The sequence below is a fragment of the Marmota monax genome, unplaced genomic scaffold, assembly GCF_021218885.2.
Source record: "Marmota monax isolate L192 unplaced genomic scaffold, Marmota_monax_Labrador192_F-V1.1 WCK01_AAM20220418_F8-fsc00064, whole genome shotgun sequence".
Classification (NCBI taxonomy): Eukaryota; Metazoa; Chordata; class Mammalia; order Rodentia; family Sciuridae; genus Marmota; species Marmota monax.
The window spans coordinates 8,277,286-8,301,533 of NW_026694542.1; the positions used below are offsets into that span (position 1 = coordinate 8,277,286).

Genomic DNA, 24,248 nt, shown 5'->3' on the forward strand with positions numbered 1-24,248 from the left:
TGTTGCTTCTCTTCCCCCTTTATTATTCTCAGGCTCCTCTGTCCCTCAACTCTTTTCTCTTCTCTTTTTAATCCTTGTTTAACCTCACTTCTATCCTTTTCTTCTCTCCTTCTCTTTCCTTCTTCCTTTCCCACTATTACAAACTCCTTATCATTCAGCTGTTATTTCTGGTGAAGGGAAGGATGCAAAGATGCTTGAATTATTTTATACACCAAAATAGGAAACTTGTTACATTTTTTAAGAGAACCCCAGGATGATTCAGACCCCAGAGCTCCTCCATGCCTTTACTCCTGGCATTTGTTATCTGAACATTTATTAGACACTTTTACTTGTTTGTATCATTTTTTTGTGTGTGTATCTTATGTTCTTTAAAACTAATTTTGTTACCAGTATTTTATGTATTAAATCCTTGGATGCAAAGACTATTGTATCTCCCAGTGAGTCTAACACAGTGCCAGAGAGGTGTCCAATGAAAATACTTTGGATAAGTATTGTTTGATACTATCTGAGAAAACATGACCATTATGATTAGATAAAGTGCTGTTCAGCCTGTTAGTGCCTTTAAAAAAAACTTAGTAAATAAGATACACCACAGTCATCAGATGAAATATCATCAATGTAATCACTTAAAAGGCTAACTGGTCTACATCAAGAATAGCAACCAAGGGACATCTCTTGGGCTTGCCACTCCCTAGTTCTGTGCCTATGACAGTCTTGTATGCAGTGTTAACTGATGAGCATCCTCTTCCCCCTGTGACTGATCTTATAGCCTCAGAATTCTCAACTCAAGATTTCAAACAGTCATTGGCAACCATCAGAGTTACTTGTGTTGCAACCCCTTTGCCTTTCTGGTCTCCCCTGATGCCACGCAGCCAAGATGACATTTCAAGTGGGATATCCACATACACCTTTTGCTAAGATCTATCTAAGGGATTTCCTTCTGGGAGATCAAATTGCATCCCATTAACCAAGTCAAGATTTATTAATTGGTGTGTCATTCAAAGCCAAAATTTCACTCCGGATAGATTGTCTTTTTTCTTAATGATTCCCTGACCCTCTGGTATGCCTACTTGTCCATATTAGATGTTTACTGAATGTTCTAACTATTAATACTAGCTGTGAACACTCAGAAAGCAAACCACTTTTCATAGATATAAATTAAAACAAAAGTGAAGGAGGTCATGAAAATAGAGTTGCGTTTTTAAAAATGTTTCTGATATTCATTACTAGCAAGAATATAGTGAAATAAACATTTTAAATAGCTGTGTGGGAGGAAAAAAATTGCATTAAATTTTTGGTGCATGAGCCAAGAAAAAAGAATGATTTTAAAACAACAAGGATCTTGAAAACTTCATAGTTTAATTTAGAATTTGTACTACTGAACAACCTTTCTTCCAAAAATCCTGTTTTATTTTGTTTTTTTTTTTTTAATTCACCGTTTTAGAGCAATAAAATTCTGCTATCTGCTACAACATGGATGAATCTTGAAAATGTTATGCTAAATAAAATAGGCTAGACCCAAAGGGAAAACATCATATAATTCTTCATACAGAATTTCAATTTCAGATGATGAAAAATGTTCATGAGATAAACAGTGTGATGTTTGCATTATTCTTAATGCTACTAAATTTTTACACGTAAATGATTAAAATAGTAAAATTGTGCATATTATATGGTTATTTTAAAAAAAGAATTAGCTTCTTAAAAAGAAGTGGAACAAAGACATGTTATTTATTGTCAAGAAAAAACTATTAACGATATAATGCTCAGAAATAGGATAATGTTCAAGTAACTTCTACTATGGTCAGTTGATGAAATATTATGTTCAAAAAGACTTAGAAACCCTTAAAGAAAAGATTATCAAAAGAGTGTAGCACAGAATTGAGTATTGTGTTCACATATTTCTTTTTTTTTAATTTGTTCTAATTAGTTATACATGACAGTAGGTGTTTATATATTTCTATTGATTGGAAAGTTTTTTTTAACTACATGAGCATAAAAGACTAGAAAGAAATTATTCTACAGAAACTCCTGCACAGTGACCTGGAGAGACATACACACGAATACCCATAGCAGCATTGTTTATAACAAAACTAGAAATCACACAAATGTCCATCAACAGGAGAAGGTAGAAATAAAACCTGTTACTTTTGTTTGTTTGTTTGTTTTGCTTTTTGGAACCAGGCATTGAACTCAGGGGCACTTGACCACGGAGCCACATCCCCAGTCCTATTTTGTATTTTTTTTAGAGACAGGGTCTCACTCTGACTAAGTTGCTTAGCGCCTCACTTTTGCTGAGGCTGGCTTTGAACTCGTGATCCTCCTGCCTCAGCCTCCTGAGCCTCTGGGATTACAGGCAGCATGCACTACCCTGCTGGGCCACCTGGTATGGTCTTGCCATGGAATATTAATGAGCAAACACAATGACCTTCAGCAACGTACACCAACATGGTGAATCTCACAATGCTGATCCAAAAAAAACTAAAACTGAAGAATATACACATTAATATTGTGTTTATATAAGTTAAATGTGCAAAACTAAACCACATATTATTTAGGGATACATCCAGAAGAGAGAAAAATTTTAAAGAAAACAAAGGGAATGATAAATGCAAAATTCCAGACTATGTTTAATTCTGGAAAAGTAGAATACATCCAGGGCTGATTTCAGAGGGGCACACAGGGCACCTTAAAGATACTGAGGTTGTTTTAGTTTTTTATCTGAGTGGTAGCTTTACAAGTATTGACTTTAATATTCTTGAAACCATACAGGTAAATTTTATATTAGCTTTGTTAAGTATCAATATTTCATGATAAAAACTGAAATAACGAAAATCTGGAAAGAAACTGTTATCAGTGATTCTTTTTAATTTTGAGAATATTAGTGCTTGCTCTCTTTCTCTGTGTGTGTGTCTCTCTCCCTACTCCTTTCCAGACTGAGTCCATTATATTTTTATTTTTATTGTTTTTAGTTGTAGATGGACACAATACCTTTATTTTGTTTATTTATTTTTATGTGGTTCTGAGGATCGAACCCAGTGCCTCATATATGTGAGGAGAGCGATCTACCACTGAGCCACAACCCCAGCCCCATTATATTTTTATAACAAACTATTAATAATAGCAAATGAAGCTGGGCCCGGTGTTACACAACTGTAATCCCAGAGGTTCAGGAGGCTGAGACAAGAGATTCGCGAGTTCAAAGCCAGCCTCAGCAAAAGGGAGGCGCTAAGCAAGCCAGTGAGACCCTGTGTCTAAAAAAAAATACAAAAAAGGGCTGGGGGATGGGATGTAGCTCAGTGGCAAAGCGTCTGCCTTGCATTCACAAAGCCCTGGGTTAGACCCACAGTTCAAAAAAAAAAAGGGCAGGGGCTGGGAATGTGGCTAAGTGGTTGAGTACCCCTGATTCAATCCCAGGAACCCCCTCCCCGAAAACAATTCAATGGACAAAGAGTAGACTTTTTAACAAATTAGGTATTTACATGAAAAAAAAAAAACGTTTTGAAATAAATACAACATAACAGAGAAAAATCATAATAGAAAAAAATAAGCCTCCATTCATACCTCACCCTGCTGTAATCTCAACAGCACAGGATGCTGAGGCAGGTGATCATTTAGTGAGGCCCTAAGCAACTTATCGAGACCCCATCTCAGAATAAAACCTAAAAAGGGCTAGAGATGTGGCTTAATGGTTAAGCATCCCTGGATTCAATCCTCAGTACCAAAAAGGAAAAAAAAGTAATAAATAAAATAAAATTGCTATCATGACAGAAAAAGACTGAAGTACTGATTAAAGAAGAATTAAAGAGACATAAAAAATTAAATGCAATACACCAGACTAGAATGGATCAAATAATGAAGGGGAATTCCCTAATGACATTACCAGGATAATAGAAAAAATTAGATTATGGACTTCACATATCAATGTTACATTTCTTGAATTTGATGTCTGTATGTACCTTGGTTACATAAGTTAATACATAAGTGAATATCCTCGTTCTTTGGAGATATACATGAATGTATTAAGTAGTAAAGAAGCATGATTATATGATCTACTCAAAAATGTTTAGAGTGGTTTGTTATCTAGGCAGATAAATGATCTGATAAAACAAAAATGGCAAAATTTTAAAAGTTGGTCAATTTTGGTAGAAGATGTGTTGGAGTTCTCTGTATTATTTTTTCAATTTCCCTGTACATTTAAAAAAAAATTTTAAAGAAAGAATTTAAGAATCTCTAGGAGCTAATTAGAACATTTAAAAAAAAAAATAAAGTTAAAAAAAAAAAAATCCCTAGGAAGGATAGGCACAATGGCACATGCTTGTAACCTCAGTGGCTCTAAGGCAGGAGGATAGCAAACTTGAGGCCAGCCTCAGCAATTTAGTGAGATCCTAAGCAACACCTTGCTCAAAATAAAAAATAAAGGGCTGGGGATGTGGCTCAAGCAGTAACATGCTTGTCTGGCATGTGCGGGGCACTGGGTTCAATCCCCAGCACCACATAAAAATAAAATAAAGGTGTTGTGTCCACCAAAAACTAGAATGTTTAAAAAATAAATAAATAAAATAAAAAATAAAAAGGGCTAGGGATGTGGCTCAGTACTTAAACATCCCTGCCTTCAATCCCTGGTACCAAACACACACATACACACATGCACACACACACACACACACTCAAATAAAGGGGGTGGATCTTTGGGTAGCAGGGTGAAGTGGTATGTACCTGTAGCCCCAAGTACTGAGGAGGCTGAGGAAGGAGGATTGCTTGAACCCAGGAGTTCAGAGTCAGCCTGGGCAACATAGACAAAACCTAGTCTTTTACCAAAAAAAATTTTGAACCAGGCATGGTGGTAGGGACCTGTAAACCCAGTGACTGGGGAGGCTAAGATGGGAGGATCCCAAGTTTTCGGTCAGCCTGGGCAACTCAGCAAGATCCTATATCAAAATTAAAAAAATAATAATAATAAAGAGGGGAAACTTGGGATATAGCAAAGCACCCCTGGGTTCAATTCCTAGTAATACTAAATCACCCTACTATTAAACAAAGTTAGGTTTGTCTCCAAAGCCCTTTCTTCCAAAATAAACTTCCAAAGCCCTCTGTGCTGGGCTGAATCAGTGGCTTCCTAATTTCATTTTATTTAATTTCAATGAGAAAGCCCAGCACAGTGGTAGAATCCCAGCAACTTCAGAGGCTGTGGCAGGAGGATCACAAGTTCAAAGCCAACCTGGGCAATTTAGAGAGACTTTGTCTCAAAATAAAAGGAAAAATAGGGCTGGAGTTTAGCTCAGTGGTAAAGCAACCCTGGGTTTGATTCCCAGTTTCTCTTTAATGAGGAGGGGAGATGTTCTTGCCAATACTCTCAGGCTACCTTCAAGTAAAGAAGACATTAACTTGACACTTATGTATAAAGCAGGCAGGACAAGTTTTTTTTTTTTTTTAATTTTTTAATATTTATTTTTTAGTTTTCGGCAGACACAACATCTTTGTTTGTATGTGGTGCTAAGGATTGAACCCAGGCCGCCCGCATGCCAGGCGAGCGCGCTACTGCTTGAGCCACATCCCCAGCCCCACAAGTTTTGTTTTGTTTTGTGCTAGGGATTGAATTTTTGATGCTCAACCACTGAGCTACATCCCAAGCTTTTTCAATTTTTTTTTCTTTCTTTCTTTTTTTTTTTGTATTTTGAGACAGGATCTTGCTAAACTGCCCAAGGTGGCCTCAAACTTTGCAATCCTCTTGCTTGTTTTGTTTTGTTTTTTTGTTTTTTTTTTTTACAATTTACAGGTTTGTCAAACTGTAATGTTTCACCCACAATTCTTTTGCTTAAAACCACCCCCACCCTACCCCTGCTCCAGTAGCTGGGATTACAGCCATGCACCACCATGCTGGGGGAGGAAGGGTAAATTTTGGTGTCCCTTTCAACTTAGTGACAAACTAAGCCAAACCTAACTTTAAAACCTGGGGATCCACCTAATCTTCTTTCCCTGCCCCATCAAGATGTTCCCTAATCTAATTAATAAGGGGTTTGTTTTCTTAGAGTGGTAGATGTCCCTACACATTGCAGGATGGGGGAGTTCCAGTAGAGATTTTGGAAACTGCTCCAAACCCCCAGGCTCCAAGAAAAGGAAAGGAAGAGAAAGACTTTCTTCTCATCCCTCCCCTCCTTTCCCTGGGATGTTTTCCCATTGGGGGACAGAGAGGCTCAGAATTCCATTCTCTCTGGGAGCCTCAGGCCTTTGGTCTTCCATCCCAAATGGATAAGGTGGCCCTCAATTATCTCTTGCCTCTTGGTATTCACACCTGTGTGAAACCCTTTCCCTCTAGAACGGTTCCCTGGAAGTGAGGATCTGGTGGCCACCCCCTCCTAGTTCTAACTCTTTACTTCATTTCTCCTCCTAGGGATTAGGCAGCAAATGCTAAAGTTTTGAGCTATTTCCCTGACAAACAAAAAGTCTTTGAAAACAGCAAGAGGGATTAGGATAAGATCTGAGAGAGAACTTCCAAACTGATTGCTTTAGCAAATGGCCAGGAAAGACTTAGAGACCAATCTGGAAAGTAGCTCTCTTGACCTAAGTGGTGGTGGGGGTTGGTATGGCCAAAAATGTTTGGGACCATGACTGTGGTTGTGGTGTAGCTGGGAAGGAAAGCAGGAGGTAGTCCTTCTAGGAATCAGGACAACCAGATGACTCACGGCCATGTCAATTCTTGTCTCCTGGGCTGCAGGAGGTATAAGAGGGATCAGAGGAGGAAGCTGACTTTCTGAGTCAGCCAGTGAATTTGAAAACTGAGGGAACTTCAAAAGTAGTGTCCACGCAGGGAGGGCTGAGGCCAGCACTCTGAGTCAGGCGGACTGGCTTCAGGCTGGGCTTCAGGCTGGGCCTGGAATGTCGGCAGTGGCTGTGGTTGGGAGGTGGTGGTAGTGAGTCACCACTGGGGCCGGGAACAGCCAGCAAACACCAAATGTTATTCTTCTGTTCAGTTCACATTCCTGGGCCTCCATCTCAGCACCCATGAAGGGCTATGCGTCCGTCAGATTTTAATCACTGTGACAAAATAACCTTGAGAAAATCAACTCAAAGGAGAAAAGAGCCAGGCATGGTGGTGTGGCGTATGCCTGTAGTCCCAGCAACTGGGGAGGCTGAGGCAGGAAGATCACAAGTTTGAGGCCAGCCTGGGCAACTTTGTGAGATCCTGTTTCAAAAAAAAAAAAAAAGTCTGGGGATGTAGCTCAGTGGTAGAGAACCCCTGGGTTCAATCTCAAGCACTGCAAATTTTAAAGAAAAGGAAAAAAGATCTGTTTTGGCTTATACTTTCAGGGGATTAAGTTCATGGTCATTTGCCCCCTCACTTTGGGCCTGAGGTGAGACAGAGAGCATGTGGCAGAACAGAGCTGCTCTCCTTATCGCAGCCAGGAAGCAGAGAGGAGGAGAGGAAGGGGCTACAGACAAGACATACCTTCCTAAGGCATGTCCCCCACTTCCTTCAACCTGTTCCACCTCCTATAGTTTCTACCACCTCCCAATAGTTCAGTTATGGCCCCATAAATGGGCTAATCTATCGATGGGATCAGATCTACCCAGTCACTTCCCAAAAGCCCCACCGCTGAACATTGCTGCACTGGGGACAAAGCTTTGAACACAGGAGCCTTTGAGGGACATTCCAGACCCAAGCTAGGAAGCAGGAACCTGGGCACTCTCTGGCCCATCACTCCTTCCTCATCTTACCCTGTGAACTTCTGACTTTTGTGACTTCACCACCCACACCTCTATACACTCCCTCCACCTACCTGGGTTTGGGGCCAGTTGGGATGTCTCTCTGCCTCCCATCCCGCGTCTTCTCTGACTCCTCAGATCCTGGAAATTCTCTGTAGTGGTACCAGGAGGCAGGGGGTGGGGGATGACTCTGCTCCCTCCTGAGCTTCCCATCCCCAGCCCACCCCGAAACTGCTCAGGACTCTGCACATCAAGGCCCTGCTCTTTATGATGTGGTCAGGTTGGGTGAGCTGCCAGTTGGATTGGTTGAACTATTTTGATCAAGTCCAGCAGGCCCTGGATGGGGGTGTATAGCTCAGTGGTAGATGGCAAGCTTAGTATTTTCCAAGCCCTGGATTTGATCCCCATCACTGCAATCAATCAATCAATCAATCAATACCTAAACCTAACAACCAAATAGTAACAAACCCAACAAAAACTCTAGCAGGCCCTACCTATAGCCAGAAACTTTCCAAGGTCATCTTTTCCATTTTCCTGCCTCTCCAGTTGCTGTGGTGTGGGGGGCCTGTGGACAAGCCAGGGGAGAGCCTGTGGTTTCTTCTTTGTTCTTCTCCTCTGGCCCTCCCCATGTTGATCTCCAGGAATGTGGAGCTTGAGGCTTGAGCAGGAGCTTTGGGTTTGGTGGCCACTATACCCCCTGCTCTGCCCATCCTGCCCCTCCCAGGGCCCTCCCTATTCTGTCCACTTGAGGAACAAGGGTCAAAGATCAAAGGCAGACTAGGAGATGGTTGTGGAAGGGACTGGGATGGGGATTTAGGGCACAAATGACGTTGAGAGCAGCCCACCCCCTAAAACACACCCAGAAATAGAGGTGGGGCTCACAGCTACTGGAACCCACTGCAGAGACTTCCTTGACTCTGGTTTAGCACCAGACTTGGGGGTCCCAGGGAAAGACATTCTCTTTCTTGGATACACTCTGCCCTCAGGTAAGAGTGCTCCGGTTTTGACACATCCTTCTGAGCCCGTTAACTGTTGCTCAGCAGAAAGCAATATTGCAGAGACCCCATCCCCTTTAGAGGTTGAACCTGAACTGACATCTAATATCTGCCCATTGGTAGCTGGGAGATGGAAGCTAAGGAGCTTACTCTGGGAGAAGTTTTTCTAGATGGTGAGCAATAAATGAGTGGGCAGGTTAGGTTTCTAGGAGGCAGAGGTGAGCAACCCTCCTAGTCCAGGGACCTCTCATCCCACACAGGCACTTAACTTCATGCTAGATCTACTCCTATTCCAGCAAGTCCACCTGGGAAGCAAAGTGACCTTTATCAGCCCTGGGGCTAATAGGCAGAAGAGGAGCACAACTGTTTATGTTTCCAAGAACTCTGGTTGAGTGCAAGGAGAAACCCAGGAAGGACGCCTTAGGGGTTTGCCAAAAATGCAGTCAGTCTTCACCCTGCCCTTGCAAGACTGAGTCCCCATAGGCAGAACCATGAGCTAGATATGTGGAGAAAAGCTCAGAAAGCATTCCAAGGACTTAGGACACAGCCTCTGGCTTGTGTGGCTCTTCTCAGAGAGCCCTTAGTCTGATCAGGAACAAGTAGCCCTGCCTTGGACTGGGGAATATAACTTAGCTGGTAGAGTGCTTGCCTCACATGCATAAGGCCCTGGGTTCAATCCCCAGCACCACCAAAAAAAAAAAAAAAAAAAAAGGAGAAGAAGAAGCAGCAGCCTTGCCTTGGAGAGCCCAGTATGACCTCAGAGGACCCTGTGCTGATGGGGGAAATAGCAGGACACACTTCTCTCATACAGAAGAGTAGGGCATTGAGGAGGGGGCTTGGGTCTCACAAATCTTTACAGACTGAGTTGTAGTTGCCCCACCTTCTTCCAAGTTCCCAACTGTAACTACACCTCACTCTAAGCTAGGCACAATGGCCTGTACTCCCAGTAGGAGGCTAAAGCAGGAGGATTGCAAGTTCAAAGTCAGCCTCAGTAACTTAACAAGACCCTGTCTCAGAATAAAATATAAAACTGGCTGGGGATGTGGCCCAGTGGTTAAGTTCCTCTAGGTTCATCCTGTACATCTAAGTAGTAGACAGCTTGATTGTAAATTCTGTTTGTGCAGCCATCAGTGGGAAACCTCAATGACATTCTCCAATCCTTTCCCCAGCCTGCTTGGATACTCCCTAGAAAGTATGATGAGGGCATTACCACAATGCCAAGCCTTGGCCCTCTATTCAAAGCAGGGGTCCAATGACTGTAGCCTCTTCTTTTCCCCCAGAAGTAGCCTATTACTTTGCAGAAGTGCCCCTGCTTCGACAGGCAGTGCCACCATACCCCAAGTCAGCCCTCACCAAGCTAACCCTCCAATGGAGCTACCTATACAGGAAGTAGGCAGAGAAGAATAGTGTACCCAGAAGGAGGAGGGAGAAGAGAAAAGAGGGTATTTAGGGTACCCTGCCCCTGGGGCAGCCCCAGATAGCAGCTGGAGATATCCAAATGTTAATCACCAATTAGTGCAGTCCAGGTAGAAGGGCAATGTCATTATGTGTAAAATGGATTTAATGTGGCAGGAGCTGTGGGCTTAATTTCTTGAGATAAGATGCTTTTAGGCTAATCAGCAGGTCTCTGATGCCTGGATATAAAGGAGCTAGGACAGACTTTCTTGAGGCAGGCTCCAACTGGCCAGCAGGTAGGAGGAAGGGATCCCATCCTGCCCTTCTTCTGGAAGAGCCAGAAAGGAAGTCAGGTAAGAGAGAGGCTGGAATGGGGATGGAAGAGATGACCTGAGAGGAGGTGGATTCTGGCTACTTGAGATGCGGGGCTCCCAGGCATCTCACTCTCCTCCTCTGAGAAATAGGAAGGCAGCTCCTATGGTTTCTAAGGAAGGTCAGCTCTTGCAGTCCACACCTCTCCAGATCCAGCTTTGGTTTTCAGGCCAAAAGGGAGAGTGTGACAAGTTTCTCATTGTTCATTCTCTCAACTGAAGAACCATCATGAAATGAATCAAACCCCTACAAGAAGAGAACAGGTCAGATTGACTTTCAGATGAGATTTTCTGAGTCACAATAGTTAAGTCTGAGAAGGGAGATGGTTCTGTGCATGGTTTTCATTTAGGGCAAGGGGGCCACAATGATTTGGGTGGCAGTTAATTAGAACTCAGGAACTCTGGCTCCCATGAACTTGGGAGGTTCTAAGCAGAGAAACTTGTCTAACCCCACACCTGTGATGTCTGGCCCCTGGAGCCAGGGAAGAGAGGTATCCAGGCCTTCACTGCTTTACTCTGCCAAGGTCTCTCTACCATTGTTCTTCTCCACCCCTTTCAGAGTCCACTTAAGACTGAGCATATTCATCTCTTGGTCAGGCCCCAAGGACCCTTCTTGTCACTACCTCTAATCCCCAGCAACTCCCAGCACCTGCCCAGGCCCTGGCATTTCATGGCCTCCTGGCTGTACCCTCATTCTCTTGTCCTGGCCCTTTTCTTTCTCAGAGTGGAAAAACCCTTGGAAGATGATGGCCATGAAGACCTGCTCTCTGCTGTTGGTGCTCTTGTTTCTGGCAGTGGGGCTGGGAGAGAAGGAAGAGGCTTTCTCCAGGTAGGAAGGCAGAAGCCTGAGGGATAACCATGTTCAGGACTCAGTTCAAGGGGAAGGTGAGAAAGGGAGGAACCCCAAACTAAGAGGAAAGAAGTTAGGAGAAAAGTCTGCCAGAGACCTGGGTGTAGAATGAGAATGGAACCAGAGATTAATGAGTTACAGCTGCAGTGGGAAAGCCCAGTTAGATGGTTAGATTTCTGGAAGGATTTCTCAATGTCTGAGTTCTCAAGAAGATGGCATCATCTCCTGTTTTTTTTTTTTTTTTTTTTTTTTTATCAGGGATTAAACCCTGGGGTGGAGAAGAGCAATGGTAGATTGACTACTGAGCCATATCCCCAGTCCTTTTTATTTTTATCTTTATTTTGAGACAGGTCTCACTGAGTTGCTTAGGACATCACTAAGTTGCTGAAGCTTACCTTGAACTTGCAATCCTCCTGCCTCAGCCTCCAGAGTTGCTGGAATGGCAGGCATGCACCACCTCACCCAGCCATCTTCTTCCTTTCTGATAAAAGCTTCAGCCACTCATTGATGCATGCCTTCACTCAGCTCTTACAGAGAGCCTCCAATGCTCAGGCACAGGGGATATGTGAACAGGGACCTACCACTGCCTCCTGTCTTCCAGGAGACAGAAAAGAAGCTCTTAGGTCTATTGCAGATTGTCCTAAGAACTGGGATGAAGAGCCAACAATATGGTGAATATAGCAGGAGGCTCTGGTGGTGCTTTCAAGGACTAAGAGAGATTATTCTAAGTAGAGTTGGATCTTCTCAGATGCAAGGACACACCATGAGTCCCTGTCAATTTGGCAAATGTAAAGTTGTCAATGTGAGGGAAGCTGTCAGAAACACATATAAGGAGAATGGCATCATGTAGATGTTAAGACAATAGACCAGGGCTCAGGTTGCCTGTGGTGAGTCCTGGATCTCGCACCTTGGTTTCTTCACTCACACAATGCGGGTAGGGGTGGGGGTGTAGCCCAGTAGTAGAGCACTTGCCTACCATGTGCAAGACCCTGGGTTCCATTCCCAATACTGAGTGAATAAAAAAAAGGGGGGCAGGAAGGGGAGGATATTTCCTAGAACTGTTGTAAGGGTTAGATGATTTTATGTGCTAAAGTGTTTATAGAGAACCTGAGTCATAGTAAGTGATCTTCTGTGAGTTGTTTTTGTTGTTATTGTTGTTATTATTATTATTATTATTATAAAATGTGAGCAAAAGACCTGAATCAGACAGGGTCAGGGCAAGAGAAAGAAATCAGGGAACTGAGCTGGGTGGGTAGTGTATGCCTGTAATACCAACAACTCTGGAGGCTGAGGTGGGAGGATGCAAGTTTGAGGCCAGCCTCAGCAATTTAGCAAGACGCTGTTTTCAAAGGAAAAGAAAAAGAGTCAGAGATGTAGCTCAATGGTAGAGTGAACTCTTTGGTTCAATCACCAGTACCAAAAAAAAAGAAAGAAAGAAAACGTGTGATTCAGTCCTTTGCCCAGAATCTAAACACACACACACACACACACACACAATGTAGGAAGAAGGTCCTTGAACTGGGCAAAAAGCCCCAGGGAGCCGAGGACTTTATCTTCAGTTGTCAATGAATGAATTGACAACAGGGTGTCTCCATTAAAAACTGGCTCCCAAGAAATGGGGCTGGCTTGTTTTCATGTCTGCCTTCTGTTAGTAGCAATCCAATCCTTTACCTCTAAATTATGACCTCTGATCCCTGCCCCTTCCCTGGCATCTTGGCTTCCATCTCTCCTCCCTCAGATCCCATGCAAAGGTTCCTGGCTCCCGACCTCTAGGACCAAGGTATGCAGAGGGAACTTTCATCAGTGACTACAGCATTGCCATGGACAAGATCCACCAGCAAGACTTTGTGAACTGGCTGCTGGCCCAGAAGGGGAAGAAGAACAAGTGAGTCATTTTGTACACCCACTCCTCTTCTGCCTGCCCGGGCCCTTCTGTGTTCAGATCAGGTCACCATATGTAGTCACATAGGCAGGAGGTCACAAATCCAGTGGCACCTTTCACTAGATAAGGGTGGGGAGTTGGAAATGGAGATCCCGACTCTGGCAGAAGTCCAGTCTAGGGGCTGATAAGAGCCAGGGCCGGTCACCAATCCTTTACTACTACTCCTTTTTCCCCTTCCCCTTTCTCCTCCTCCTCCTCCTCCTCCTCCTCCTCCTCCTCCTCCTCCTCCTCTCCTCCTCTTTTTCTTCTTCCAACCCTTTACTATTACTACTTCCTGTTCTTTCTCTTTCTTTTCTTCTTTTTCCAATCCTTGTCTTCTTCCTTCTCCTCCTCTTCTTCTTTTCCTCTGCCTCCTCCTTTTTCTTCTTCCTCCTCCTCTTCCTTTTCTTTTTCCTTCTTTCTGTCTCCTTCTCCTCCTCCTCCTCCTCTTCTCCTCCTTCTCCCTCCACCTCTTCCTCCTTCTCCTTTTTCTTTTTTCTCCTCTGCCTCCTCCTCCGTCTTCTTCCTTTTTGTTAGAAGGATAATTTGTGGCATTGATTAATATAGCAAGGTGGCTACCCCATAGGCAGAGTTCCAACCCTTTACTTCCAAGAGGAGGAACTGGGGAAATATGTGGAAGCTCAGAGAGGATCCCCAGGGGGCCAGGAATGCAGTCAGGAGGCTGAAAGGCTGCCAATGACTGTCTGGTGGTGACCACTTCAGACTTTGGAAATAAGCCGCCCTGTACTTTCTTACTATAACAAGTCTCTTTCCATGCTCTTGCTGTTTGGTCAGCCTGGTAAATTTTGAAGAGGTGCCACTGGTGGAAGCAACTAAACATGAATGGTGGGGAGGCTGAGTGGAGAAAGAGGTACCCTTTCTCCCAGGACTGAGGTGCCAAAAGATTCAAGTGTCCTTAGGTCGGGAGCATCTGCAGTCTCCCCTAGCCTACCCACTCCCTAATCTTCTGCTTACTAGCTGGAAACACAACATCACCCAGAGGGAGGCCCAGGCCCTGGAACTGGCTGGGCAATCTCAAGGGAATAAGGAGGCACCAGAGCAGCAGAGGTGAGTCTCCATGTGGAAAGGGAGGGAACAGAACCTCCTGGGCCACCCCACCTCACTTTTATCTCTCCCACACTCCAGAGCATAAGCATTCTCTTCCTCCCAGAGTTCAAAGAGGAATCTCCATCCAGGCACAGTGGTACACACATGTAATTCCAGTGATTCAGGAGGCTGAGGCAGGAGGATTGAAAGCTGGAGGCCACCCTGGGAAACTAAGTGAGACCCTGTCTCAAAATAAAAAATAAAAAGGGTAGACAGAGGTTATAGCTTAGTGGCAAAGTACTTGCTTAGCATGTGTGAGGCACTGGGTTCAATCCTTAGCACTACATAAAAATAAACTAATAAAATAAAGATATTCTATCCATACACAACTACAAAAAAAGTTTTAAAATGCATAATGTTAAAGTAAAAGACATTGTCTTCAAAAATAAAAATAAATAAAAGGGCTAAGGAGGGCTGGGGTTGTGGCTCAGTGGTAGAGCACTTGCCTCATATGTGTGAGGCACTGGGTTTAATCTCAGCATCACATATAACTAAATGAATAAAAAATATAAAAATCCATCAACAACTAAAAAAAAAAAAAGTTTTTTAAAGGGCTAGGGATGTAGTTCAGCAGTAAAGCACCCCTGGGTTCAATCCTCAGTACCACAAAAAACTCCTGGGGTCAGGGCACAGTACTGCATGCCTCCGGAGACTGAGGCAGGAGGATTGTGAGTTCAAAGCCAGCCTCAGCAAAAAGCGAGGCACTAAGCAACTCAGTGAGACCCTGTCTCTAAATAAAATAGAAAATAGGACTAGGGATGTGACTCAGTTGTACCCTTGTGTTCAATCCCTGGTACAAAACAAACAAACAAACAAACAACAAACTCCTGGGGTCAGACCAAACTCACAGAGGAGAGATTCTGCAAGTTTTGGGGCTAGAATTTCTTTTTTTTTTTTTTTTTTTGCAGTGCTAGAGATCAAATCAAGGGTCTTGTGCATACTAGGTCAGTGTTCTACCACTGGGCTACACTCCCAGCTCCTGGGCAGTTTCTAAACATTGATGGGCCTTTATTTTGTTCATTTATTTATATGCAGTGCTGAAAATTGAACCCAGTGCCTCACACATGCTAGGCAAGCCCTCTACCACTGAGCCACAACCCCAGCTTCCTCTTTCTTTCTTTTTTAGTACCAGGGATGCTTATCCAGACAGGGTCTTGCTAAGTTGCCTAGGATCTTGCTAAATTGCTAAAATTGGCTTTGAACTTGAAATCATCCAGCCTCTGCCTCAGCCTCCTGAGCCACTGGGATTACAGGGGTTCACCACCATGCCTGGTTTGCACCAGCAAGTTTCTTCTCTTGGTTCTGGGAATTAAACTCAGGGATGCTTTATTTTTTATTTATTAAATTTATTTATTTATTAGAAATTCTTTTTTTTTTTTGAGAGAGAGAGAGAGAGAGAGAGAGAGAATTTTTTAATATTTATTTTCTAGTTTTCGGCGGACACAACAAAGATGTTGGTATGTGGTGCTGAGGATTGAACCCGGGCCACACACATGCCAGGCGAGCGCGTTACCTCTTGAGCCATATCCCCAGCCCCTCAGGGATGCTTTACCAGTAAGCTACATCCCATCTTTTTATATTTTATTTTCAGACAGGGTCTTGCTAAATTGCTGAGGCTGTTCTTTTTTTTTTTTTTTTTTTTTGAGTAAGAAAAAACTTTAAATGATAGGGCAGATGATAAGAAAAACGTGGCAAATACCTTGAAAGTCTTAGGAACTAAGGAAGATTAAAAGAGGAAATCGCGGTGGAAACGCGACAACGGAACACACCCGCTCTGCCCCAGGCTCGAGGTCCCATCATTGAGGCTGTTCTTGAGTTTGCTATTCTCCTGCCTCAGCCTTCCAAGTAGCTAGGATTACAAGCATGCACCATCATGCCTGGCCTTGTAGTAGATTCCTATTTGACCTTGCCTGTACTGAAGAGTGAAAAGATAACCAATAGGCAGCTGTGTTGGCTCTGTCCCCACTTCCAAGGGCTCCTTCTGAGTCCTAGGTCCTGTATTTGCTTTCTCTGGGTGAGGCCCAAACTCAAGGAGGCTCCTATAGGCTATATTCTTTGCAGCTCCCTACCCAAGAACCCTGGTGATGAAGATCTACTAAAGGAGTTGTTGATTCAAAAGCTGCTGGCCTGGATGGTGGACCAGACAGAGCTCTGCACACTCAGGTGAGGGAGTACAGTGGTTTTGGGCATGTTGCACAAAGGTTAGAAGCTTGAGCTTCTGGGTTACACATGAATTCAGATCTCCCCACCCCACAGTGCTAGGGATGGAACCCAGGGCCTGGGGCAGGCTAAGCAAGCTGAATCATACCCCAGCCCTTATTCAAATCTCTGCCCCAATATACACTGGCAAATTACTTAGCCTTTCTGGACCTCGGTGTTTTCATTAAAATGAGACCTATTTAAACCATTTCATGGCGGGCTGATGTGTACCTCTGTGGTAGAGCACTTTGCCTAGCATGCCATTCTCAGCATAGGTTTGGGGGGGTGGAATGGGAGGATCATTTAATGGCATGGTGATGAAGTTTATATAAGATAATGCAAGTAATGAGCTGAGGGCCACACCTGAGGAGGAATAAGAGCTGAGAAGTATCAGCAGTTGTCATTACTACTGGGATTTCCCTCTCATCCTCCTCAAGTCCCAGTTCCCAGTTCTCTTACCTAGCTCAGCTGCCCATCCCTATTCTCAGATTTCCCTCTGGACCCTGGGGCTATGACACCTTTCAGTGATGGAAACTTCTGTAGTTGGAGGCTGTTTGCCCTGTTGTGTAGACACTGATGATCTCAGTGATTACCAGCTAGAAAATCTTTCAGTCTATGTATTGGGTCCTAGAGAAAGGGACTAAAGATTATAGACTCAGGCACCTAAGGATGAGACAGGACACCCATCCAATAGGCAGACACCAAGCTAGATACAGAAACTGAATCACATCCAGACTTTAATACTGGGAAACTGGGAAGGAATGGAAGGGACAAATCTGGGAAGGCGTCTGCCAGAGAGTAAAAAGGGAAAAGGGAATGTATCCAAGCTAATAGAAAAGAGATAGGAGAGAATCTCCATAGGAAGGTGAGTAACTGTCTCTGTAGTTTAGTGAATTATTTTGATTATTTATCATTAAAAAGGTCATTTGAAGGTAGGAGCAGTTTGGCTCCTGCTGGGCAATAGGATAAATAAACTTGCTGAGCTGACTCCCAGTTGATAAGGACCCCACCCCACCCCCCTCCTCTTGTTTCTCCACTTTCCCAGGTCTTAGTGACTGACCAACCCAGTTTCAAGATTGGACTCTGCCCTTCACTTACTCAACTCTTGCCTCCGCCCTACTCCAGAGTCCCCAAAAGAAACCAAACCAATAAAGTATAAGCTGAAATAAATCATTGTGCGCATTGTGAAAATTTATTCAAATGTCAACTGAGGGCTGAGGATGTAGCTCGGTTGGTAGAGTGCTTGCCTCGAATGCACAAAGCCCTGGGTTCAATCCCCAGCACCACAAAAAGGGGAAAAAAAAAAGTCAACTGAGCACTAACAGGTTGTGTTTGTGGGTATCTGTGTGCTTATGCTTCCCAATGAAAAGGGACACACATCTGTTCATTCATCCATTCATTATATGGATGATTTATTAGAAACAAGGAGAGGACTATGCTAAGTACTACGTTAAAGCAGCAGTGAAGGAAACAGACACAATACTTGACCCTGAGGATTTTCAAGTCTAGCGACAGACAGATGCCTTAATCCCCACCCCCACACACCCACCCCATAAGGTGATGGAACTCAGGGGTGTTCTACCATTGAACTACATCCCCAGTCCTTTTATTCTGAGACAGTCTAGTTAAATTTCCAAGGCTGGTCTTAAACATGGGATCCTTCTTCCTTAGCCTCCCCTAGTTGCTGAGATCTTGGAATTCTGCCATGGTGCCTGGGTGTTTTTGTTGTTGTTTTTGTTTGTTTTCAATAAACCAGGGGTGCTTTACCACTGAGCCACATCCCCTGTACTTTTTATTGTCTTGCTAAAATTTCTTAGGGCCTTGCTAAATGGCTGAGGCTGCCTTTGAACTTGTGATTCTCCTGCTTCAGCTTCCCAAATCACGGAGATTACAGGTATGTGCCACTGTACCTGGCACCCAGTACTTTTTTTTTTTTAAGAGAGAGAGAGAATTTTTGATATTTATTTTTTAGTTTTTTGGTGGATACAACATCTTTATTTTACTTTTATGTGGTGCTGAGGATCGAACCCAGCGCCCTGCGCATGCCAGGCGAGCGCACTACCGCTTGAGCCACATCCCCAGCCCCAATACTTTTTATTTATTTTTTATTCTGAGTCAGGGTCTTGCTAAATTGTCTAAGCCAGCCTCAAACTTGTGATCCTCCCGTCTCAGCATCCTGAGTCACTGAGATTACAGGTGTTCACCACCATGCTTGGCTCTGGTATTTTAGGGTCTCCCTATGTTGCTTGGGTGGGCCTAGATCTCCTGGGTTCAAGTGATCCTCCTCCCTCAGTCTTCAGAGCAACTGGAACTACAGGCATGTGCCACCACACCCAACAGACCTTGACTTTCTTTTTTTCTTTTTGGTAGTAATACTAGGAATTGAACCCAGAAGCTCTACTGTGCTAGCTAGGCAAGCATTCTACCACCAAGCTACATGCCCCCTTCCTCAACCCTCTGTATTTTGAAACAGGGTCTGGCTAAAATTGTCCAGGCTAGCCTTAAATTTGGGATCCTCCCACCTTAGCCCAAATTGCTGGGATTATAGGCGGTGCCATCATGCCCAGCAAATTTAAAGTTCTTGAAAGATTTCAAGGAAAGGAATGTCAAGTCAAAGAGGACCATTTACATTATAGAACAATCACTCCTAAAACAAAGAGGATTATATTGAGATGAGTGGGGAATGAAGTGGAAGAGGAAGAAAAATTCAGAGGCTTTTGCAACATTTCGAGAAGAAATGATAATGGCACAGATCATGGTAGTGGTAGTCAAGGTGAAGGGAAGTGGCCAAATTGTTAAGAATTCGTAAGGAGGGACCCGGTTTGTGGCTCAGTGGTAGAGCACTTGCCTAGCATGTCATGTGTGAGACACTGGGTTTGATTCTTAGCACTGCATATAAATAAATGAATAAAATAAGGGTCCATCAACATCTAAAAAAATTAAAAAGAAAAAAGAATCCACACATTTATCCTCCAGCAGTTAAAGCCTTCCCCATTGCAGTCCGCTGCCCTCTCTCAATGCTTTCCACTCACAAAGGGCAGGAAATTCTCCTTTTCTCCCTTGGTTAATCATGGGACTAGAGAGGAAGAGGAGAGGGGAAGGGATTGCTTACATTGCCTGGAATCCCTCCCCTCTCCTCTTACTCTAGTCCAATGTCAGCCTGCTAGAATAAAACATACCTAGAGATTCCAATCATTTCATAGGTCTCAAATTCTTTTTATGAACATTAATCTCCATCTGTGGTGGCACATTCCTGTAATCCCAGCAACTAGGGAGACTGAGGCAGGAGAATCACAAATTTGAGGCCCAGCTCAGCAATTTAGTGAGATCTTGTCTCAAGATTTAAAAACAGGGCTGGGATTATAGCTAACTGGTAAAGGACCTCTGGGTTTAATCCTCCAGTACTGGGGGGAAAATCCTGTCTGTAAAAACAAGAATATGTTCAAGTAGGGCACAGTGGCACACACCTGTAATTCCAGCTATTTGTGAGGCTGAGGCAGGAGGATTGCATTCTCAGCAATTTAGCAAGGCTCTGAGCAATTTAGCAAGATCCTCTCTCAAAATAAAAAAAATAAAAATAAAAAGGAAGTCTGAGAATGTAGTTCAGATGTAATACATACCTGTGTTTAATCCCCAGTATAAAAAAAAAGTAATCTTCATAGGGTTGAAATCAAAGATAAAGCCCTGCACAAAGTATAACAAGGGTTCACTTGATGCTTTGACTATATCCCTGTGGCTTTGGAACTTACAAGTTTTTTCTTTTTACCAGTCCTTTTTTATTTAAAAAAAAAATTTTAGTTGTAGTTGGACACGATACCTTTATTTTATTTATTTTTAGTTGGTGCTGAGCATCAAACCCAGTGCCTCACACGTGCTAGTCGAGCTCTCTAACGCTGAGTCACAACCCCAGCCCTCCAATCTCTTTTTCCATGAACTTCTAGATCTTCTTTTCCTTGATCTCCTGATCTAATTTTCTCTGAATCACCTCTTTAAATGCCCCCTGTGCCCCATGATGGGCAGAATCACAGACTGGGATAGGAGTCCCCTGTTTCTCCTTTGCTAGCAAAGCAATAAACCCTCTTTTTCCGTTTTCTCAAAACCATGTCCTCATTAATTAATTGGCATTGGGGAAAAGGATCTAGCTTTCGGCAACAAAAATGGCACAAAGTAAAAGTAAGTAGTCAATAACATTGTTTGGTTATTATAATCCTCTCAATTTGGCTTGTTTCCTCATTTAAAAAAACAAGAGCAGAGTCAGGCATGGTGGTGCCTGCCTTGTAATCCTAGTGGCTCAGGAAGGTGAGGCTGGAGAATCTCAAGTTCAAAGCCAGCCTCAGTCAAAGTGGGGCTCTAGGTAACTCCATGAGACCTTGTCTCTAAATGAAATACAAAATAGGGCTGGGGATGTGTATCAGTGGTTGAGTGCCCCAGAGTTCAATCCTCGTACCCACCCCACCTGCCCCAAAAAAGAGCATTAGTTTAGAATTAGGTTGTGGCCAATTGGATTGGCTGAAGGGCTGGGTAGGTAGGCAGAGAAAACAGCATTCTGCCACTGAGCTAAATCCCAGCCTTCCAGTCAACTTCTAAAGTTTCTTCCAGCTCTAATATTCTTTTTTTTTAATATTTTCTTTTTTTTAGATTTTGATGGACCTTTATTTTATTCATTCATTTATATGAGGTGCTGAGAATTGAACCCAGTGCCTCACACATGCTAGGCAAGTGCTCTACTACTGAGCCACCACCCCAGCCCCAGTTCTAATATTCTTGATATCCTTTCCTCTAAACTTCTAGAGCTCCTTATCTGGAGCACATACAATTTAAGGCACACCTCTTCTCAGATGATATATTTTATTTGTACTTATTTAAAATTTTTTTGAGCTGGAGGTCTGGCTATGTTGCCCAGGCTGGCCCCTACTAACAACTGAGCTGAAGTGATCCTCCCAACTCAGCCTCCTGAACAGCTGGGACTAACTAAAGGCCCGCACCACCACATATTGCTAAAAATTGGTTTTTAGGGCTGGGGCTGTAGCTTAGGGGCAGAGCGTTTGCCTAGCATGAGTGAGGCACTGGATTTGATCCTCAGCACCACATAAAATAAAGAAATAAAATAAAGTCATTGTGTCCATCTACCACTACAAATTTTTTTATTTTTTTTATTTATTTTTTTTTAAATCTTTATTTTTATTTTATGTGGTGCTGAGGATCGAACCCAGTGCCCTGCGCATGCCAGGCAAGCGCGTTACCACTTGAGCCACATCCCCAGCCCTACAAATTTTTTTTAAAAATTGGTTTTTAGAGGATATATTACAATGATTCTCCTTGATGGAACTGAATGTCTTGGGGCTGGGTGCGATGGCACACAACTACAATCCCAGTGACTTGGGAGGCTGAGGCAGGAAGAGGCAAATTCCAGGCCAGTATGGGAAATTTAACAAGACCCTGTCTCAAAATTTAAAAAAAGGGCTGAGGATGGGTTGGGGTTGTTAGCACAGTGGTAAAGTGCTTGCCTAGCATGTTTAAGGCCTTGGGTTCGATGATCCTCTGCAACACATAAAAATAAATAAGATAAAAGCCCATCAACAACTAAAAAAAAAAAAAAAAAGGCTGAGGATGTAGCTTAACAGTAAAGTGCCCCTGGATTTATTCCCCAGTGCAAGAAAAAAACAAACAAACAAAAAAACTTGGGGATAAGTTTGGATCTGCATTTTGGGGTCTTGGGTGTCTGAGGATTATCAATGAATCAAAAAGGAATAGTTACCCACCTCCCCATTTGTACAATATTCTTATTTATTTATTTTTTTTAACTTTTAAATATTTATTTTTAGTTTTCAGTGGACACAACATCTTTATTTTATCTGTATGTGGTGCTGAGGATCGAACCCAGCACCCCGCGCATGCCAGGCGAGTAAATAAATATTCTTATTTATTATGCACCAACCATATATGTATAATTTGTGAGTTTTTTTTTTGTTGTTGTTGTTGTTTTTTAAGAAAGGGTCTCACTAAATTGTCCAGGCTGGCCTTTAACTGGTAATCTTTCTGCCTCACCCTCCCTGAGTAATTGGGATCACAAGCCTGCACCTACACTCCTGGCTCAAAAAGCATTATAAAAAACATCATATTTTCTTTCTTTCTTTCTTTTGGTACTGGGGATTGAACTCAGGGGCACTCAATCACTGAGCCATATCCCTAACCCTATTCTGTATTTTAGGGTCAGAGTCTCTCACTGAGTTGCTAAGTGCCTCCCTTTTTCTGAGGGAGGCTTTGAACTCATGATCCTCATACCTCAGCCTCCAGAGCTGCTGGTATTACAGGCACATGCCACTGCGCCTGGCTTCTTTCTTTTCTTCTTCCTTCTCTCTCTCTCCCTCTTTCTTTAATCAAAATGACCTAACTTAAAGCCTCAGCACAGCTGGGTGTGATATAATTTCAGCCATTTGACACAAGGATTACAAGTTTGAGGCTGGCCTGAGCAACTTGCTGAGATCCTGTCTCAAAACAGATTGGGCATGTGTTCAATCCACAGTACCTCAAAAACCAAAAAACAAAACAAATAAACAAAACCCAGCACCTCATGACAACCTTTTAAGGTAAATAATAGATGTTAACTGTGTACTCCATTGTCTTTTTAAGGTAGAAAATTAAAAATCCATGCAGTCAGTAATCCTGCCACAAGGTCAATGAGTCACTTAAAGCAAGTAAGGAAATCTGGGACAGTCAACATTCAATGGTGTGCTGGAGCAGAGGGTTTGGAAGAGCCAGTGTTAAGTCCTCTGGAATTCTGTGAACAGGTTATGAAACCTTTGGTAACTTGAAACTGGCCATGGTCAGGGTATTTACAACATAGGTATTGGCAAAGACTACTAATCAGATTTCTCCTCTCCCAGCCTCGAGAGGTGGTTGTTAAACATTGACCAGCATATAGTACTGGTCAGTAAACTTTCTCTAACATTATAAAAGGGAAAAATGTGTCTGAATAAAGGGAAGAGCACATCTGCTTAAGGGAAATTAGGAATCACATTTATTGAGGGTGACTATATCTAAGGGAGTATGCAAGTGTCTAGTTGAGAGCACAAGAGGGCATGAATGTGAGCAAGGGAATGAGTGTGTATAATTTAAAAAAATATATATTTTATTTTTTAGTTGTAGATGGATACAATATATTTATTTTATTTTTATGTGGTGCTGAGGATGGAATCCAGGGCCTAGCACTGCTAGGTGAGCAAATAATTACCGCTGAGCCACAACCCTAGCCCAAGTGAGTATAATTGAAGGAGTCATACAATGGGAGTCTGGAAGGAAGGGAGGAAGCAGGTAGTTTAGGTGGTGGTGTTACTAAAAGCTCAGTCTTGTTCCCAATGCCAATCCAATAAGAAGGACAAGGATTTGAGGAAAAGGAAAAAGATAGTTTATTACTTTCTAGTAAAGAAGAAACACAGGGGACTCCTATCCCAAAGGCTGTGATTCTGCCCATCATGGGGAACAGGGTTTTTTAAAAAAGGTGATTCAGAGATAATGAGATGGTGGCGGGGAGAGATCAGGGAGGAGAAGATTAGGGAAAGTTCTGGGAAAAAAAAATTTAAGTTCCAAAGCAACAGGGATATAGTCCAAACATCAAGTGAACCCCTGTTACAGTGTCAGTAAATAACTGAGGGACTGTGTTTCTGTGTTTGGGGTGATGTAAGAGTATGAGGATATGAAAT

The 24,248-nt window shown here is 43.0% G+C and overlaps 1 protein-coding gene across 1 annotated transcript; it reads left to right on the top strand.

Moving 5' to 3' along the window:
- The first annotated feature begins 11,211 nt into the window (after positions 1-11,211).
- On the top strand, positions 11,212-16,513 carry Gip (gastric inhibitory polypeptide). Its single transcript, XM_046420338.1, has 4 exons — positions 11,212-11,297; positions 13,057-13,203; positions 14,218-14,307; positions 16,408-16,513. Exons 1-4 carry the CDS (start codon positions 11,212-11,214, stop codon positions 16,511-16,513), a joined length of 429 nt encoding a protein of 142 aa, XP_046276294.1.
- Positions 16,514-24,248: the final 7,735 nt, after the last annotated feature.

Bases quoted from the DNA above. Each gene is read 5' to 3' on its own strand.
- Gip (XM_046420338.1), top strand. From the start codon at position 11,212: ATGATGGCCATGAAGACCTGCTCTCTGCTGTTGGTGCTCTTGTTTCTG. The intron at 13,204-14,217 runs GTGAGTCATTTT...TCTGCTTACTAG, and splicing joins CAGAAGGGGAAGAAGAACAA to CTGGAAACACAACATCACCC. The intron at 14,308-16,407 runs GTGAGTCTCCAT...TATTCTTTGCAG, and splicing joins GAGGCACCAGAGCAGCAGAG to CTCCCTACCCAAGAACCCTG.